Source organism: Gopherus evgoodei, chromosome 2 (genome assembly GCF_007399415.2).
Source record: "Gopherus evgoodei ecotype Sinaloan lineage chromosome 2, rGopEvg1_v1.p, whole genome shotgun sequence".
Lineage (NCBI taxonomy): Eukaryota > Metazoa > Chordata > Testudines > Testudinidae > Gopherus > Gopherus evgoodei.
In genome coordinates this window covers 150,428,099-150,449,152 of record NC_044323.1, presented here as the reverse complement: position 1 = coordinate 150,449,152, position 21,054 = coordinate 150,428,099, and the positions used below count along the sequence as shown (strand labels likewise).

General features: G+C 47.2%; 1 protein-coding gene across 1 annotated transcript in view; it reads left to right on the top strand.

Annotated features, from left to right (window-relative positions):
• Window positions 1-21,054, top strand: part of SLC4A5 (solute carrier family 4 member 5) — a 166,107-nt gene that overhangs the window by 17,878 nt on the left and 127,175 nt on the right. The window contains exon 2 of the mRNA XM_030551928.1: window positions 18,719-18,832. Within this exon, the coding sequence (XP_030407788.1) occupies window positions 18,753-18,832 (80 nt within the window). The 5' untranslated portion in view covers window positions 18,719-18,752. The remainder of the gene's footprint in view (window positions 1-18,718; window positions 18,833-21,054) is intronic.

The following is a 21,054-nucleotide window of genomic DNA, read 5'->3' as shown; positions in this document are numbered from 1 at the left end:
CTGCAGGTTGGACATTAGGAAAAAGTTCCTAACTGTCAGGGTAGTTAAACACTGGAATAGATTGCCTAGGGAAGTTGTTGAATCTCCATCTCTGGAGATATTTAAGAGTAGGTTAGATAAATGTCTATTAGGGATGGTCTAGACGGTATTTGGTCCTGCCATGAGGGCAGGGGACTGGACTCGATGACCTCTCAAGGTCCCTTCCAGTCCTAGAGTCTATGAGTCTATAAACACAAGAAAGAACATGACATTAAAAGAGGCCTTTTTATTGAAACAGAGGTTGAGTGATGATGCAAAACAAACTTAGTTAGACCTTATCAAAGTCTTTCTCCTTTTGGAGTCAAAGTATTAGTCTCTTTATTTTCAGAGCAACCTTTCTTTGTTGAAGAAAAGAAGGTTAATTTTACTCTCAGGCCTGATGTGAAGGGCATTCACTCATCCTGTTCTTATCAAACACACACACAGACACAAGGTGGAGGAGAGACGAGATAGAAAAGATGAGTGAATTACGGCTTTTGTTGATATTTTTGGAACATTGGACTGCTGGTTAGTTACTAGTGGATGCTTTGGCTGGTAAGTCAACCACAACAACCAGGGCTTTGGAGCTGTGCTCTGGCTCCACTCTAGCTCCAGGCAAAAACCTGCAGCTCCACTGCTCTGGAGCTGCTCCGCGCTCCATCTCCAGACTCCTCTCCAGAGCCCTGACAACAACTGCTGCTTGGACCCTGGTTAGTTGCGATCTGGTCGGAGCTGGAATCTAGTTGGATCCTTTCTCTTCAGACGGAGCAGGTTTGGATAGATGCAATATGATTGACTTCAGGATTCAATGAAAAAGCAAGAGAAAGCATAGGAGGAAAGAAACAGAAAATAACCTCAACAAGAGAAGGGAATACAATGCAGGATCTTGTATGCCTTTGCAGTGCTGATAATTAAATATCCCCATTGGTGGGCTGAGGACTGGGTGTCATGATAATGTGATGACTTTCAACACTCACAGGTGAAAACAAATTTCCTTTAACAAGAGCAAGGCCAGCCGGTCCTTTTGATGGGTTGAGATAGGGTGACCAGACAGCAAATGTGAAAAATCGGGATAGGGTTGGGGGGATAATAAGAGCCTATATAAGAAAAAGACCCAAAAATCAGGACTGTCCCTATAAAATCGGAACATCTGGTCACCCCAAGTCGAGATGAGTTGCAGGGCCAGCCAGTCGGGGGATGAGCTGGGATGCCAGGTGGGATGGGAGATGTGAGGGAGAGCTGAACTGAACTGATCTTTTTTTCCACAGTGGAAAGGGGAAAAGTGGGCAGCATAGTTCTTCCCCCTCATTATTTTCCTCCCCTAGTTAGTAATATCAATCACACAAATTCTGGTCTATTAGCTTCTGGTTCCACATCTTCTGTTTTCACCAAGCATAATTTTAACAGTCATTGGATTATATCAATGTGGCCTTTTTGGTTTAGACCAGCGGTTCTCAACTTCATTGCACCATGACCCCCTTCTGATGATAAAAATTACTACATGACCCCGGGGGGGAGACTGAAGACTGAGCCTGCCCAAATTCCACCCCCCCCAGGCAGGGGGAGGGGGAGAAGGGCCAAAGCTGAAGCCCAAGGGCTTCTGCCCTGGGTGGGAGGCATGTAACCTTAGCCCCAGGTGGTGGGGCTGGGGCTTGGGCTTGGGCTTCAGCCCTGGGCCCCAGCAAATCTAACATCAGCCTTGGTGACCCCATTAAAATGGGGTCCCGACCCACAGTTTGAGGAACCCTGGTTTAGACTAATCCAGCTTCTTTGTCTAGTTCGCTTGAATTTGTTACGACATTCAACATTGTAAACAACTTGACCTATTTTTCATGGTTATTGTAACATCTTATGGAACATTCACATGCTTTTTACATTTGAGCCCACAACAGGGGTACACTTTTTAGGCCCAATAGTCACATCAGTCTTTCTCCCTACCTCCCATATCAGGTAGTCTCCCTTTAAATGGTTTGTGAGCTCTCTAATGGCACTCACTGGGTTCTGTGTTGTGGAAGCTGCCGGAAACCAGTCAGAGCAGCAGCATGTATGTAGCTACACCTTGCTTGTTAGTGTGTCATTAGTAAAGACGTTTTTTTGGGACCCAGCTGTGAACCTGAAGTTTTGTCATATTGTAGATTGTTGGGTAAATAGTAGAAGACACAATAGCTGTGCAATGCAGGAGGCCAGACTAGATGATCACAATGGGTTCTCTTGGCTTTAGTCTAAGAAATCCATTTCTTCTTGCTATTCCAATGTGCCTATGCACCTGCAATTTCCTGCCTGGTCTCTGCTAAGCACCTTCACCACATTGTTCACCTGTTGGCTCTTCTTAGCCTTTCTTCTGTGCTCCAGCGAGTATGCGTATTGTTTCGCATTCAAAGTGCCACAGCTCTCTTTCCCATTATCTGCATATCCATAAACATGTGCTCTGGTCTCGGTAGGATTCAGTTATGATCATGTAATTAGAAAGTCTTGGAAGCAATTGCTGCTAGTGATGATTTTACATAAAGACTGGCATTTAAATTGGTCTCTTCTTCGTCTTCTCCAAAAGATTGGAGCAGCTGTGTTTACTCTTCTGCTGCTTAAAACTGCATTAAGAAAATATTTGGATATGTGCTTGGAACAGTGAATTACTCCAACAATGTACAGTAATGGTTAATTAGTTTTCAGTTTATTCACGTGGAGTCCAAGTGAGCTGTTCTTTTCCTATCACTAAAGCCCTCTAGAATAGGCTTTTTTTTTCCCTTTAAAATTTCTCATTCATGCACATCCCCCAGTGATGGGAGCACTGGTGTTAACAGGACTAGAGGTAAGTGCCAGTATTTTAATCACCATGTCATCTCACCTTGCTTCAAGCAGTGCTAGATAACACAGTAGATCAAGCCCTGCAGCCTTTGGCCAGCAGCCATATCTGCACTAGTGCTGTCACTGTGTTACTGCTGGTGGAAAAGTTTGAAGAGAAAAGTCTAATGGAGGCATGATCTTGAGGTGATGCATTAATTAATGCAACTGGTGTTCTGAGTTTAGCCAAAATCTGGGTATGCACAGCAAGCTGAGCACTGTGTTAGAAGCAAGCTGATTTCTAAACCACTTGCACAAGGTGTTTTGATCTCTACTGCTTCGGAATCTTTTTTCCTGGTTTAAGTAAAATTAGCTGTTGAATGTACTTTCTGACATGCACAACTTTTAGCTAATACCCATTAGATTCAAACCAATGGCTCAGCGAGATGAAAGGCTCCATCTCTCTACATCAGCTCCTTAAATAACTAGTCCACCCCTGTGATTTAATGGCATTACTTCCCAGTAAAACCTACCACATTACCATTTGTGTATGCAATATTTTTGCCTCCAACTTCATCTTTTGTTAACTCCTGTGTAAGCTTTATCTAACTGGATTCAACGAGGAGTGTCCACTAGAAGGGATTCAGTCACTTTAACTCACTCCTCGACCTCTGTTTACCGTTAACACTGCAATAAGAATAATTTTGCTGTAAAGGCATATGGTGTCTGCAGTTGAGGCAGCCCTGTAGCCTAGAGAATCAATGTGTTTTGCTGCATTTTTAAGGTATTTTCATCATGTTCCATTCACTCCATTGAACATTCTGAGATTTACCGCCAAGGCCCATAAAGGCTGTCTGACCTCTAGGGAATGAAATGCAGTCAGCAGGCTTGTAATGCATTGTGTTGCTTCTCAGAATTCACCACTGAATCTAATCTTCCCTTGCTCAGAAGACCGTGGATTAACTACTAATCTCAGGTTTATTTGGAATCCAGACCAAGGGGAAACAATCCATTAATCCAGACTACTTTAAAAAGAAAGATCCAAGAGAGATCACTTTGTCAATCCAATTATTCTGCTTCTTATGTGACTTACAAAATTCAGATCCTTATCGGAAGCTGATTGGACAAAGCTGGGATAGAGATCTCACTTTTTCTGTGGTATTACATTGCTTTACTTTCTGGTATTAGACAAGTAGGAAACACAGACGCACTTGAAAGAGAAACATATACATTAACTGAATTTAAAAGAAAGCCTAAAAATCCATTGATGAGCGCTGGTTTGTATGAAGGAATCTTATTGTTCTGTTTTTTCTAATTAGATATATAAAGGAGCAAAAAGAGAAGAAAGATAGGCCTCAGATTAAAAAAGGATTTTAGCTTTAGCAATAGTCACCCATTGTTAGGATAATACATGTGAATATGCTGTACATAAACATCTCATGCTACCATGTCTCATTTTGCTGATGCAGGTAAACCTCAGTTTTACAAAACTCTGTTAACCCCAAAATGCCTTTGTGTCCCTATCTTGCCTGCAGGCTGTTGCATGGGTCCAATGATACAACGGTAAGGATTTTTTAAAAAGCTTTGGAAAACACACTCACATGCAGTTTCAGGAATCTAGCCAATCGTGATTTAATGGAGTTCAGGAATAAACTGCCGTGTGGACAAGTTATCTCATAGCTGTCGCCTGTGGGGTTTATTGCACCTTCTTCTAAAGCAGCTGGTACTGGACACTGTTGAAGCCAAGATAGTGGGCTGATCCAGTAAATGGACCACTGTTCAGATCCAGTGTTTCAATTCCTAGTCTCTCTCCCAAATCCAGATGTTACAGTGTCCACTGGACTTTTGCATAACCAAGGCTTTTGCCTGAATTATCAGGATTCATAAATACACACAATGGTTTGAATAGTCTGTTGAGTGGCAGGAAAGGATGCAATGAGGTCATTCTGGACCTGATGCAAAGGCCATCAAAACCAATGGAAAGATTTCCATTGGTTTCAATAAGTTTTGAATCAGGCTCTTTGTGGGGTGGATTTTAGAGACAGGAGGCTGAGTCCTCAAGAGTCTATAGCGCCAGAACATCAGTCTAACAGAGAGATGCTTAGTATTTCAGTAATGGCTTAGTATTTTAGATAGTATTTCATCAGTGTTAGCGATGTCACTTCACCTTGCTACTCACCGATGTGTTTAGCAGTGGGAATGTTCTCGCTCATTACAAGCAGTTGCTGTTCAGTGAGTCTTAGCAGATAATCCCTGTGTAAAAAAATCATTTCCCTGTTGCACCTCTGAGTCAAGAGGGACGACTTGGTGTAAACACTGGGCATGATGAGACAAACGTGTCTGGTATGTTTCTCTTTCACAAATGTCTTCAGGTGGCAGCAGCCTGGAAAAGGTGGGTTTTTTAAATCTTTTTCAATTATTCCCTTTATTTTAGCAGTATTGTGCTGCCAGATTTGACCCTTGAGCTGGGTAAGGGATGACATCTGCAGCCATAAGTTTACAAGTATTGTCTTCAGTGCCCTGGCTGGGTTCTAGTTTGGTTAATAACACTGCCAAAAATTCTGTACCATAACAGTTGCAGAGCTGGGGCTGTAGCCCATACAACAGCCTTTGATCTAGCCCCACACTTAGAGGAAGGATGGTCCATTGGTTAAAGAACTAATCAAGGATCTGGGTTCAAGTCCCAGCTCTATCACCGACTCCCTGGGTGAACTTAGGCGAGCCACTTGGCCTCTGTCTGCCTCCGTTCCCCATCTGTACATTGGGATAATGGTGCCGTCCTGCCTCTCAGCGGTGTTGTGAGGATAAATATATTAAAGTCTGTGAGCTGCTCAGATACTACGGGAGCGGGGACTATATAAGTACCCTAGATACACAGACTGCCTCCTAAAATCATGTGTACCCCACACCAAGTGAGAGTGGGTCTCCCTCTTCATAGAATCATAGAATATGAGGGTTGGAAGGAACCTCAGGAGATCATCTAGTCCAATCCCCTGCTCGAAGCAGGACCAATCCCCAACTATCATCCCAGCCAGGGCTTTGTCAAGCCTGACCTTAAAAATCTCCAAGGAAGGAGATTCCGTTACCCTAGGTAACCTATTTCAGTGCTTCACCCCCTCCTAGTGAAAAAGTTTTTCCTAATATCCAACCTAAACCTCTCCCACTGCAATTTGAGACCATTACCCTTGTTCTGTCATCAGGTACCACTGAGAACAGTCTAGATCCATCCTCTTTGGAACCCCCTTTCAGGTAGTTGAAAGCAGCTATCAAATCCCCTCTCATTCTTCTCTTCTCCAGACTAAAGAATCCCAGTCCCCTCAGCCTCTCCTCACAAGGCATGTGCTCCAGCCCCCTAATCATTTTGTTGCCCTCCACTGGATTCTTTCCAATTTTTCCACATTCTTGCAGTGAGGGCCCAAAACTGGACACAGTACTCCAGCTGAGGCCTCACCAATGCCGAATAGAGGGGAGTGATCACGTCCCTTGATCTGCTAGCAATGCCCCTACTTATACAGCCCAAAATGCCATTAGCCTTCTTGGCAACTAGGGCACACTGTTGACTCATATCCAGCTTCTTGTCCACTGTAACCTCTAGGTCCTTTTCTGCAGAACTGCTTCCTAGCCATTTGGTCCCTAGTCTGTAGCAATGCCTGGGATTCTTCTGCACTTGTCCTTGTTGAACCTCATCAGATTTCTTTTGGCCCAATTCTCTAATTTGTCTAGGTCCCTCTGTATCCTATCCCTACCCTCCAGCATATCTACCACTCCTCCCAGTTTAGTGTCATCCACAAACTTGCCAAGGTTGCAAGCCACGTCATCCTCCAGATCATTAATGAAGATATTCAACAAAACTGGCCCCAGGACTGACCCTTGGGGCACTCCGCTTAATACCGGCTGCCAACTAGACATGGAGCCATTGATCACTACCTGTTGAGCCCGACGATCTAGCCAGCCTTCTATCCACCTTATAGTCCATTCATCCAGCCCATACTTCTTTAACTTGCTGGCAAGAATACTGTGGGAGACAATATAAAAAGCTTTGCTAAAGTCAAGGAATAACACGTCCACTGCTTTCCCCTCATCCACAGAGCCAGTTATCTCATCATAGAAGGCGATTAGGTTCTTCTACGAGTGATTGCTCATATCCATTCCAGTTAGGTGTGTGCGCCGTGCGTGCACATTCGTCGGAAAACTTTTACCCTAGCAACTCAGTGGGCCGGCAGGTCGCCCCCTAGAGTGGCGCCATCATGGCGCTTGATATATACCCCTGCCGGCCCACCCGCTCCTCAGTTCCTTCTTACCGCCCGTGTCAGTCGTTGGAACAGTGGAGCGCGGCTTAGCTGACCTCCACTTCCCTAGCTACTCGTGGTTCTCGTATATAGTTATGCAGTTATAATCCTTTTATATATATATTTGTATAGTTATACGTTTTTCTTTGCTAGCATAGTTAGTTTAGTAATTGTTAGCGGGGTTCAGGAAGTAGCCTCTTCCATGAACCTGGTGCCGGAGCCCATGCACGGCTCACCGGGTTTTAAAATGGGCTCGGCCTGCCAGAAGCCGATGCTGAAGGGAGATCCACACGACTCCTGTTTGAAGTGCCTCAGGGAATCACACTTGACAGCTAAGTGCCCCATTTGCAAGGCTTTTAAGCCGAGAACAAAAAGGAGCGGGACTTTCACTTACCCCTCCACCTTGGGCACCGAGCGATGATCAAGCGGCTGGCAGAAGCGCCTCCTCGGCACCGGACCCCGCCGGTACTGCCACGGCCTTTCGGCACCGGCCGTCGCCGGCACCGAAGTCGACTCGGCACCGCTCCCTTCCTCCGAGGTCGAGAAAGCCTACGATTCCTGCTGGTGCCTGACGGCTCCCCGGCACGCGCCGTGGTGGAGCCCCCTGCTCCTGCTGCTTCCGTGCCACCTGCATCGCAGCCAGAGAGCTCGTCTAAGTCGGATTGCCCGGCACCGGCACCTGCAGAGGCACCGACGACATCGGCACCGTCGATTCCAGTCCCCCAGGGCCATTGAATATGGTGCCTGACGGCTCCCCGGCACGCGCCGTGGTAGAGCTTACTGCTCCTGCTGCTTCCGTGCCAACTGCACCGCAGCCAGAGAGCTCGTCTAAGTCGGATCGCCCGGCACCGACACCTGCTGAGGCACCGACGACGTCGGCACCGTCGATCCCGGTCCCACAAGGGCCGTAGAATCCGGTGCCTGACGGCTCCCCGGCACGCGCCGTGGTTGAGCTACTGCTCCTGCTGCTTCCGTGCCAACGGCACCGCAGCCAGAGAGCTCGTCTAAGTCGGATTGCCCGGCACCGACACCTCGGAGGCACCGACAACGTCGGCACCGTCGATTCCAGTCCCACAAGGGCCGTCGAATCCGGTGCCTGACGGCTCCCCGGCACGCGCCGTGGTTGAGCTTATTGCTCCTGCTGCTTCCGTGCCGACGGCACCGCAGCCAGACAGCTCATCTAACTCGGATCGCCCGGCACCGACACCTACCGAAGCTCTGACGACCTCGGTACCGTCGATCCCGGTCCCACGAGGGCTGTCAAATCCGGTGCCTGACAGCTCCCCAGTATGCACTGTGGTTGAGCCTGCTGTTCCCTCCACGCCGGAGACATTACCAACGGCGAGGGATCTCATTGCCATGACAGAGTCGATGCTGCCTGACCCCGGCACCGCCGGTGCGGGTAATACAGTCTCTTCATGTGACCGTCCTCTGTCAGCACAGCAGAGCGGCACCGTTCATGATCACGGTCCCGCAGACACTCCAGGTCCTGTCGGAACGCCCGACACCACTTACAGTCCCGGTGCTGTTTTCCTCATCGGTACTGGTCGCACTCGCTGCACCGGTCGGTATCCCGTTCACCGACCCGCTATCGGCACCGTTCCGACTCCCGGCACCGCGACAGGTAGCTTGACTCCTGTAGCCTCTCCCCGAGCCTCGAGATCTCGGTCGACCTCCCGGCACCGTTCTGGTTGTGGGTCTGGATCTCGTTCCAGGTACCGGTACGCCTCCCGGTGCCGGTCCCCGGTGCCGAGTTGGGCAAGGTCCGATAGAGTCAGAGACTCTGCCTGTGCCTTCTTTTAGTACCTCCATGGTCATCCGGACACGCATCCGTGTCATCCCACATGCACAGATCTTATGCTCAGGACCACGATTCTGATATGATGGCCAGCGGGCGCCAGCCCCGAAACCGAAAGAGGCTTGGCGAATGAACCTGCTTGGCCGCCAGGTGTACTCTGCAGAGGCCCTGCAGCTCTGGGTAGCAAAGCAACAAGCCTTGCTTAGCTGCGATAAGTGTAGCACCTGGGTGAAGGTAGTTTAGTTTATGGAGTTTCTCCCTCAAAACTCCCGCCAAGAGTTCGCTGCCGTCTTGGAGGACGGGGGGGAAAAAAAAAAAAAAAAAGGTACCCAGAGCGTCCCTCCAGGCCTCGTTGGACGCAGCAGACTCTGCAGCCAGGACTCTGGCCTTTGGTGTCGCCATGAGGTGCATCTCATGGCTTCAGGTTTCAAACCTCCGGCCAGAGCTGCAGTATGCCATTCAGGATTTACCCTTTGTTGGTACAGGCCTCTTCGCGGCAAAGACAGCCCCAGGCTGCGAAGCCTGATGGACAATAGGGTCCTAATGTGCTCTCTCAGCATGCATATGCCAGCGACCAAACGCAGGCCTTTTCTGTCCCCAGCCGCCATACTCTGTGCCTAGCCAGAGACAGGACTTTGGCTAATGGCGAGGCCAAGGTGGTCGCAGACGAACGTCAGGACCCCTAAAGAGCCAAGGTCAAGGTCCCTCGCAATTACCACTGGGACCAAAGACAAACCTTCCAACGTGCGCCTGAGGGCGGTGTACCAGTCACAGGCCAGGATCCCAATCCCGCTTTCTCCTGGCGTGGCCCCAGTTAATTTCAGATCGCTGGGTCCTGCGCCTGGTGGAGCATAGGTACCACCTCTAATTTGTTCCAGCCCTGTCCCCCTTCAGCGGACGAAAGGGGCAAGGGGTTTTACTCCCGTTATGCCCTAGTCCCCCACTCGAACGCAGGTCTCAGACCTTCCTAGTCCTGCACGGACTCAACCGGTTTAGGATAAGGTTGAAGTTCCGCACGGTATCCCTGGGAACCATTATTCCATCCTTGCCTCCTGGGGGCTACTATGCCGCCCTGGATATGAAGGACGCGTACTTTCGCAACGCCATCTTCCCTCCGCACAGGAGATACCTCCGCTTTCTAGCCAACTGTCAGTACTTCTGGTTTACGGCCATAGTCGCCGCCTACCTTCGCTGATGTCGGATATGCGTTTTTCCGTATCTGGACGATTCGCTTATCCGAGGAGACTCTGAGACACAAACCACTCAGCGCGTGGGCATCGTCACGGTCTATTCACGGGTCAAGGCCTGATGATTACTATAGAGCAATCCACTCTGGTTCCCACGCAGAGGTTGGACTTCCTAGGGGCTATCCTGGTCTCCTACCTAGCCGGAGCCTGCTTATCACAACTGCGGTTTTAGGCAATGGCAACAATCATCTGAGGTCTGCAGGCTTTCCCAACGACCTCGGCTCGTACTTGTCTCAGTCTCCTGGGTCCATGGTTGCCCGCAAGTTTGTAACCAAACACGCCAAGCTCCGCCTCCGTCCTCTCCAAGTCCGGCTCACCTCGGCGTACCACCCGGACAGGGAGCCGATGGTCATGGTAGTCACCATTCCCTCGAGCACCTTAGGCTCCCTAGAGTGGTGGCTAACTCCCTCCCTGGTGTGGGCAGGGATGCGGTTTCATCCGCCCCAGCCCTCACTGCCCCTGACGACGGATGAGTCATCTCTCTGCTCAAGTGCTCATGGTCACCTCCGAGCTTAAGGCCTTTGGTCTTCTCGGGAGCTGGCATTCCACATCAATGCCCCAAAAATGAGAGTAGTCCGCCTGGCGTGCCAGGGGTTCCAGCGGCAGCTGCGAGGCCGTTGTATCTCGGTGTTTACAGCCAGCACAACGGCCATGTGCTTCATGAATATCCAGGGAGGGACATGGTCCTCCCCCCTTTTGTCAGGAGGCCATCCATTTCCGGCACTTTTGCATGGCCCACTCGATGGAGCTGGTGACGTCCTTTCTCCCAGGCGTTCAGAACGTCTTGGCGCTTTGACTCAGAAGGTCTTTCCTGTCTTACGAGTGATCACTCTGCCCCATGTGAGGCGTTCTGCTTTCCAGAAGTGGAGATGTTTCCTCACATAGACCTGTTCGCTCACCGCGAGAGCAGAAAATGCCAGATGTTCTGCTCCTTCCAAGGTCTCTCCTCGGGACCGATCTTGGACGCATTCCTGGTGCCGGGGAAAGGCCAACTCCATTATGCCTTCCCACTGTTCCCACTGGTTCATTAGGTCCTGCTCAAACTCCGCAGGGGCAGAGCGCGCATCATCATGATCACTCCAGAGTGGTCCAGGCAGCGCTGATATACCACGTTGCTCGGCCTGTCAATAACAGACCCAATTACCCTGCCACCCCACCCAGACCTCATCACTCAGGGCAACGACAGGCTTCGTCACTCAGACCTGCAGCCTCTTCGCCTCACGGTGTGGCTGCTGCGTAACTGAGCCGGGGTGACAGGAAGCCTTCCACCTGGTCAACGTACCGGGCCGAGTGGAAGCGTTTCTTCTACACTGCAATATGCTCAATCTTGCTCCTACTGAGGTCTCGATCCCCTCTATTTGGCCTGCCTCTGGCCTTCAGCGGCAGGACCTGGCGGTATCATCGCTGAGGATACACTCAGCAGCCATCTCTACCTTCCAGCCAGGCTAAGGTGGACGTTCCGTGTTCTCACGCTCTATGGGTTCGAGGTTCCTCAAGGGCTTGGAGCGCTTGCACCCTCGGGTGCGCCGCCCAGCCCCAACCTGGGACCTCAACCTAGTTTTAACCAGACTTATGTCTCCCCCAGTCGAGCCGTTCACGACTGGCCCTCTGCTATACCTGTCTTGGACGACATCTTTCCTCGTAGCTGTTACATCGGCCAGACGGGTCTCCAAGCTCAGAGCTCTTACGTTGGTTCCGCCGTACACTAGGTTTCACAAAGACAAGGTGCAGTTATGACCGCACCCGGCTTTCCTCCCTAAGGTGGTTTCGGCCTTTCATGTTACCCACAGCTCAACGCAGTGGGCACAACCATTGCACTCCTTGGACATCTGTGGAGTGCTCGCATTTATATTGCACTGACAGAACCATTTCATAAGGTGCCCCAGCTCTGTCACGGTAGCGGGCCAAAGGGAGGGCTTGCTTGTTTTCCTCTCAGAGGATCTCATCTTGGGTGATGGCGGACGTCCGCACTTGTTATGATTTGGCTCATATTTCCCCAAGCCACATCACCGTGCATTCTACCAGGGCTCAGGCTTCATCTGCCGCCTTGCTGGCTCGTGTTCCTTCCCACGAGATCTGTCGCGCAGCTCCATTGGTCCTCGGTCCATACCTTTGCTTCGCAGTATGCCCTGGTTCAACGGTCAAGAGATGCTGTAGCCTCTGGCTCAGCAGTTTTCATTCTGCCACATTTCACTCCGACCCCACCGCCTACGTAAGGCTTGGGATTCACCTAACTGGAATGGATATGAGCAATCACTCGAAGAAGAAAAGACGGTTACTCACCTTTGTAACTGTTGTTCTTCGAGATGTGTTGCTCATATCCATTCCACACCCGCCCTCCTTCCCCACTGTCGGAGTAGCCGGCAAGAAGGAACTGAGGAGCGGGTGGGCCGGCAGGGGTATATATCAAGCGCCATGATGGCGCCACTCTAGGGGGCGACCTGCCGGCCCACTGAGTTGCTAGGGTAAAAGTTTTCCGACGAATGTGCACGCGCGGCGCACACACCTAACTGGAATGGATATGAGCAACACATCTCGAAGAACAACAGTTACAAAGGTGAGTAACCATCTTTTGCCCTTGATGGATCCATGCTGACTGTTCCTGATCACTTTCCTCTCCTCTAAGTGCTTCAAAATTGATTCCTTGAGGACCTGCTCCATGATTTTTCCAGGGACTGAGGTGAGGCTGACTGGCCTGTAGTTCCCCGGAACCTCTTCCTTCCCTTTTTTAAAGATGGACACTACATTAGCCTTTTGTCAGTCATCCAGGACCTCCCCCGATCACCAGGAGTTTTCAAAGATAATGGCCAATGGTTCTGCAATCACATCCACCAGCTCCTTTAGCACCTTCGGATGCAGCGCATCTGGCCCTGTTGACTTGTGCTTGTCCAGCTTTTCTAAATAGTTTTGAACCACTTCTTTCTCCACAGAGGGCTGGTCAGCTCCTTCCCATACTGTGCTACTCTTCTACTAATGGCTGGTCCATATAGGCACTGAAGGTCTTGGGTTCAAAACCCATTTTCCACCCATGGCACAACACTGGGGTTTCAACCCAGAACCTTCAGCACTAAATGTATGAGCCTCTCTCCTTTACAGAACCCAGATGAGACTCATAAAACTTCAGTGCGGACCAGCCATTAGAATGGGGACATGCACTTTAAGGATGAGTTATGCATGCCCTCTGTTGAGGACAGCAGTCTGTGGAAGCAGAGGGTGTACTATAGCGAAGGGTAAACTGAACAACAGAAAGCTGAGGGGACTCAGTTGGAATCTGTGGTGGAAAACAGTACCAAGTTATGTAAAGGAAGAGGTTGGAGAGAAGCCTGTACCCACAATTGCTTCTGCAGCGGAAAAAAAGACAATGTTTGAGGGGGCAGAAAGAGCAGTCCAAGGAAATATTGGCGAGCTAAAGGGCAGGCAGGAAACAATTATGACACTTTCACTCAGCAAGGCTTGGGAAAGGTTAGAACATTCATCACAGGATCTTTCAAATTAGCCCGGCGTGGGCCGGGAATAACAGTTGCAGGATGACTAGCAAAGGCTGCAGCTTTCTGGAGTGTTCATTTTTGCATTTGGATAAGAAGTCAACAATAGCAGAAGTGCAACAAACCTCGATGCCAACTCTGCCCACATATCTACACCAGCGACACCATCACAGGACCTAACCAGATCAGCCATACCATCACCGGTTCATTCACTTGCACGTCCACCAATGTAATATACGCCATCATATGCCAGCAATGCCCCTCTGCTATGTACATCGGCCAAACTGGACAGTCGCTACGGAAAAGGATAAACGGACACAAATCAGATATTAGGAATGGCAATATACAAAAACCTGTAGGAGAACACTTCAAGCTCCCTGGCCACACTATAGCAGACCTTAAGATGGCCATCCTGCAGCAAAAAAACTTCAGGACCAGACTTCAAAGAGAAACTGCTGAGCTTCAGTTCATCTGCAAATTTGACACCCTCAGCTCAGGATTAAACAAAGATTGTGAATGGCTTGCCAATTACAAAACCAGTTTCTCCTCCCTTGGTTTTCACACCTCAACTGCTAGAACAAGGCCTCATCCTCCCTGATTGAACTACCTCATTATCTCTAGCTTGCCTGCATATATATACCTGCCCCTGGAAATTTCCACTACATGCATCTGACGAAGTGGGTATTCACCCACGAAAGCTCATGCTCCAAAACATCTGTTAGTCTATAAGGTGCCACAGGATTCTTTGCTGCTTTTACAGATCCAGATTAACACGGCTTCCCCTCTGATAATAGCAGAAGTGTTCTGAATGGAGACCAAGCCAGGTATGACCTTAAGGATCGAGGTGGCTGGTAGTAGACACCTTACACAGAGGAATCTTAATGTAGAGAAGTCTCTTATTTCTTTTCATTACCCGCCCCCCTTCACTTCACCCGTAGGGGGGAGGCTTTGCTATAATTAGGAACGCTAGCATGGTCTAGTGATTATAGTACAGAACATGAAGTCAGGATTTCTGTTCCCACTTTCACTGCAGATTCAATGGTACTGCTTAACCTCTCGGCAGCCCCAGCTATTTAACAGGTATGTTGCGTTTAACTTGCTTCAGAGTGGGTTTATGAGGCTTAAGTATTGAGGGTGACATCCTGGCCCCAGGGGGAGGTTTGCCATTGACTTCAGAGAGGCTAGGATTTCATCCTGAATGTTTGCAGAAACTCCAGTGGAGCTGCTGCATATGTAGATAAAGTCATTCCAATGAAATCCAGCCATCTGAGACCTTCATTCTGCATCTCTGTGAGCAAAGTATCACAATAAGTAAGTTTTTCATTAATACAGTCAGTCATACATGGGAGCCTTAGTCACAAATGTAAAAATAATTGCTCTCCATTAGAGATGATTGAAATTTTCCAATTTCCATTTTTCAGTCACATTTTTGTTGACATTTTTTTATTTTAAAAAATGTACACTGATGACATTTTGCAGGGTTTTTTTGTCATGTTCTCAATCAGAACATCCCAAGGAATCTGCTCTTTTGGGGGAGCTAGGACTCACTCTGCCCATGACTGTCTTATGAAGGCCCCACCTAGGGTTATTAGCTGCCCCAGACAGCTGATTAGTAAACGAACAACTGGACCTAATAAAGATTCCCCAAGCTCCATTAGAGGGATACTGAGATGGGAGGCTCCTATGAAGGGGAGTGCCTAGGAAAAGTCTGAGCTAGAAGGTGAGCTCCCTGGGGAACCTACCAGGCTGGGGTGCTTGTAAGAGGGTGCTCCTAGAGATGGGGGCCTCCTAAGTGGAAGGCTGGGGTCAGCAGGTATCTAAGAGGACCTGGTCTCATCTGGGAGGTCTCTCAGATGCTGCCCAGAAGCCTGACCTTGCAAGGATCACCTGCTGTCTCTGGAGACAGTCCAATGGATGGACTTCCCCAGACAGCTGACTCCAGAGAACTCTGTTACTCCAGTAGGAGCAAGAGGCCTAACCCCAGAGGCCAAGACTGGAACCAAGAGAACCCCATGGGGAGAGCTTGTAGAGGCAATCACTGGACTCATGTGGAAGACATAGCCTAATATAGACCTACTCACCCCACAGGGATGTTGGGGTGAAAGTTTTGTTTATGTTCTGCATTGGCTTTTCTGTGAATAAAGGAGACCCTGCACAAGGGGTAGCATTTAGCTTTAGCATTTTGCTGGCTATTTGGACTTTCTCGTAGCTGGTTTTCTCCTCAACAAGGGTAAAGGCTCCCTTGTGATACCATGCCCACCTGTATGGGGTGGGATGAGTCAAACTAGAATGATGACATCCAGCTAGTCAGAATTTTTCCACTTTTGAAAAATTCTGATGAAATTTTGGAAAAAAATTTGGAAACCTTGCCTACAATTTCTAAAAAATCTCAAACATATCAAGGGATAGTTGTGATAGTCTGTATCCACAAAAACAATGAGGAGTCCAGTGACACGTTAAAGACTAACAGATTTATTTGGGCATAAGCTTTTGTGGGTAAAGAAACACTTCTTCAGATGCAGTTTCCCCAGCCAGCTGTGTTATCCATCAGTCAAGTTCAGTTCACTGTTGTTTACAGGATTGCCAAGTACTCTGGCAAGTAGCAGTTACTAGGAATTTTGTGAATTGTAGCATAAATTAATATTAATCCAAAAATTCATTAAATTTGTTATGTGCTTTTTGTTGTTCTCCACTTTTAAAAAAGTTTAGATAGCTAGCAAAAGCTCATAAGTGACCAGCCACACACTGCAATAGTGAAATTAACAAAGTGAACGGTTTATGAGTAACTGATAGATTGAGAATTGTTCATTCAAACTACCTGGCAAATCTTGGATACACTGGCAAAAATCAGGTTGAGTCCATGAACAGAAAAAAAGGACGACATTTGCAACAGCCATTATTTGCAATGAATAATTCCACCATCAGATCTCAGCTGTAATTTTTTAAAATATTTGTTTTACTTGCAATGTGCATTAAAAGCCCTCCTAATAAACGCAACTAAATAAATATGGCATGCACCTTTCCTGTCAATTACCAAGTCCAAACAATCATCCATGGAAGGAAAGTTCAGCTTACTCTATTTTTCCTTAAATAAAGTACAGGCAATAGCCATCATCTGTCTTTAAAATGTTCTCTGCTGTGCAGTCTAGTAAGTAATCAGCGCCATAGGCAATGAGTATTTAATCAGTAGGACCCAAGTGCGCTCCATGTGTCAAATACATTTATTTGCCATATAGTTCATTTGTAAGCAAGCTGTATTGCTTTCCCAGAGTGGATTTTTCAGGGCATCAGTCTTTGAATGGCAGCACCCCTGCACGGTTGCAGCTACAAGGTACTCTGAAAGATAGCTTCAGGCACTATCCCTTCTGCAAGGCTTTGTTGCTCTGTGGGACAGGAGTATGTATCCTTGTCCAGGAATAACTGGCAGGCCATGGGAAATCCAGCTGGCTGCTTCTCCTCTCTTGCAGTCACCTCGCCATAAGTCTGTAATAACAGCCAACAGGAGGGGGTGGCAGTAACAGTTTGTGTAATAACGAGTCAGGAAGGGAAATGGTGCATTCCTTTGTGAAGCCACAGACTGCATTCATGGGGCCCAGGACAATGGGGATGCTATCTGTGTACGTTACAGGCCTGCAAGCCACTAAAGTCAAAGGGAAAACTCCTGAGGCATCAATGGGAGAAGGACAAGGCTGACTCTCTGGAAATCTTGAAATCCTTCAGATGGAATATGCAGTATAAATAGAAGGGACTATTAAGCTCTGCATAGTGATTATAAGTAGAGTGTGTGTTAATTACATAGAGTCAGGAGAACCTTGCCCTTAAGATGGGGGTTCTCAAACTGGGGATCAGGACCCCTCAGGGGGTCACGAGGTTATTACATGGGGGGGTTGCAAGTTGTCAGCCTCCACCTCAAACCCTGCTTTGCCTCAAGCATTTATAATGGTGTTAAATATATAAAAAAGTGTTTTTAATGTATAAGGGGAGGCGGGTCACACTCAGGGGCTTGCTGTGTGAAAGGGGTCACCAGTACAAAAGTCTGAGAACCCCTGCCTTAAGAGGAGTGTCTGAATGGAGAGCGGGGTGGAGTTCCCACAGCAATCACATTCATAGGTGGAGGAATCAGGTTAGAGACAGGAGAAACCAGAACTTATGGTGAATCAGATAAGGAGCTCAAATGTTAGTCTCTCCCAATTGCATTCACTCACTTCTTAGATAAAGGATGGTTTTTCTAAGGACTAGCACTGCAAACAGAGCCTGGACTCTGAAAAGCTGACACTGTTCTTGCTGCTGCTTACATCTTTGGCAGGGATAAAGATTCTGCAGTCTGACCCTAGCTGTTTGCTCTGTGGCTGATGCATGAGACTGCTTAGAATCCAGCTGACCCTCCCATAGCTGTAGCTGCTGCACAGGGATAACAAGACAAGCATCTGTATCTCATTAAAATCAGCAGAAGTGACTCAGCTGAGTACAGCAACTCACCCCTGTGCAGAGCTAGCGTAAAAGGTCCTGCATCCCTCTGAAGCACAGCACTTGTAGGGAGCAGATATGCTAAGTATGAAGATGCCACTTTTATAAGTATATTGTTTGTACTTAAACTCTATGAATTTATTATTTAAGGCCAGAAGGGACAATCAGATTATCTAATCTGAATAGCCCAAGCCATTAAACTGCACTCAGTTACCCCTGTGCTGAGTCCAAAAGCTTGTGTTTGGCTCTAGCATGTCTCCCAGAAAGGCATCCAGGTTTGACTTGAAGACATCAAGAGATGGTGAGTCCACCACTTCCCTTGGCATTTTGCTCCAATGGTTAGTCATCCTCCCCAATATAAATGTGCGCCTCGCTTCCAGTTTGTATTTGTCTGACTTCAGCTTCCAGACATTGGTTCTTATTCTGCCTTTTTCTGCTAGATTAAAGAGCCCTGTAGAATTTGGTGTTTTCTCCCAGTGAAGATTAATAATAATAACAACAGTTTTTAAAAATGGGATTATGTTCAGGAAAGTATATGCCTGAGAGCACAGACAAGGAAGTTTCAAAAACAATTTCTAGTATTTTTATAAGCTACATAACAATTTTTTTTGCCCTCTCCCCTTAACATTTCAGGAGTAACCTTTTCAGTAGCGCTCACCTCAGGTGCATGCTGAGAGAGGCTCGAGCTGGGAACGTGAGGGTTTCACAAAGGCTGAAGAGAAAAATGGAGCCTGATAAACACATAAGGTAAAGTGACTAATGATGTGGACTACACCAACAGCACATTACTGCATGGCATGTGGTGAAGGAAATTGTGGGGCTATAGTACCATCTTGTGGACAGTAAAAATACCTTCTGTCTCTGCTTTTCACTAAACCATTCTTAAGATACAATTCAGAGAGAAATCTGGCCCTTCAGACAAAGGGACAATTCCATGTTTGACATAAACAGGATGCAGCTTCTGTGGCACTAAAGGTGAGTTGTCCCTGGGGTCTTTCAAAATCCTAGTATCAGAGCTTTAAAAAAGAATCTACTAATAAAAGTGGTTGCATGGTAATTTAGTATGTAGAATTTCTCTGGGGGCAGAACTGTTGTATATTGTCACCTTGTTATAGACAAGGGCTAAGAATTATAGGTAGCCAGGTTAACCTGAGGTTGAGTGATTGAGATTCCCTGCTAGCAGGGAGTGTTAGAAATGGTGTGGTCTGGTGGTTAAGGCAATGAACTGGACTTGAGAGATGTGGATTCAACTCCCAGCTCTGCCTGAGACTCCCTGTGTGACCTTGGTCAAGTCATGTCCCCTCTTGTGCCTCAGTTTCCCATCTGTAAAATGGAGAGATTTCTTTTCCCCTACCCTTAGTCTATCTTGTCTTGTAAAATCTTTGGGGCATAGACTGTATCTTCCTATGTGTCTGCACAGGAGAGCTTGACAGGAAATGATTTCCCTATCCCATTAAAATTTTTGAGATTTCATAAATTTTTCCCAGCCCAAATTGGGACCAAAAATCAAAGCTTTGAAAACGTCTACAAACTGAAAATCTGAAGAGAGAGGAGGGAAAGTTCAATCAAAATGTTTCATTTTAAAATATTTTGTTTGATTTTTTGACCATTTAAAAAAAAAGTTCTATAATTAGTGTACATATGAAAACAAAGTTACTGTGTTTGGAAGTGGAAAACTGAAATGTTTCACTTAGAAAATGTCAAAATGGGATGTTTTGAGAATTTGAAAAAAAATTAATCTTTTTGCATGCCTAGCTGTTGAAACTGACTCTTTCTCATGAAAAGTTTTGGTTTAAACAAATTAGCGTTTTACTGAAAAATTACTGACCAGCCTGAATGTAAACACCTACAGCAAATAGAGCTCTGATCTTGCTTGCAGTATGTAGGGGCCACAGTAATATAAAAATAATGAATGAAACTCTTAAATGACCTAAACCCAGAATGTCAGTGTTAGTCTAATGCTTTCCAATTTACCGAGGTTGGAAACAAAACCCGTGCAAAGGGAGGAGTCTTCTATGAGCTCTCCAGCCCTTTAAACTAATGATATTGGACCTTAAACCTGTTACTCATACAGGACCCATCTTGCACCTCAGATCTGTATAATTTCAGAGCATAGGGTGGGGAGGAATCCACATGTTGTGTAAAGAAATAGTTTGGGGCCAGGTTTGGTTTTTCTGCAATGGCACCTGTTCAAAGCAGGTTAGAAGTTTGGGATGTTTGAAGGAGTCTCCAAGGAGATGGATTTGCAAACTGTTTAAAGATGCACTAACAGGGGATGGGGTGTAAACTTGAATTTGTTTTGAGATCCCTGGCACTATACACTTTAGGAAAAACTAATTAAGACTCAGAACGTACCTGTGAAGTGAGTAAATGTTATAGATTGGTATAGAAAAGTTAATTGATTTGCCCAAGGTCAGTGGCAGAATCAGAAAGAGAATGCAGGAGTCCTGGCTCCTAGTCCTACTGCTTTAGCTGTTAGAATACTAGAACCATAGGAAGTAGAGATGGAAAGGTGTCTAGGAGTAAGAGGCAAGTCCATGCCCCAGCAAATGCAGGATTATTCCCTATTACCATGCAATTTTGTCTCTAGAAATGGATCATTTTCATTTTCAATTCCAAGAAAATCGTGTGCAAGTGTTAGAAGGGCTAAAACACTGAGGAGGGAGTGAAACGGGTGCAGGATGGTGTTTAACTATCACCAGGGGGATGAAAGCAAAAGAAGCTTTAGGCCAAATATCAGGAAAAGAGTGTGTGGAATAATCTCCCAAAAGGAATTGGGGGAGGAGGGAGTGGGGAAGCCCCTATCACATTATCTTAAGCTGTAAAATGTCACTTCCCATTCCTGTTTCTTCTTACCAGTGTGACCAGCTATCCAGAAATTATATTGACAGTTGTGATGCAGATTTATTGATATTTCTTGTTAAAAGGATAAGTAGATCTGAACAGCCCTGGCGTGAAATATAACTGGA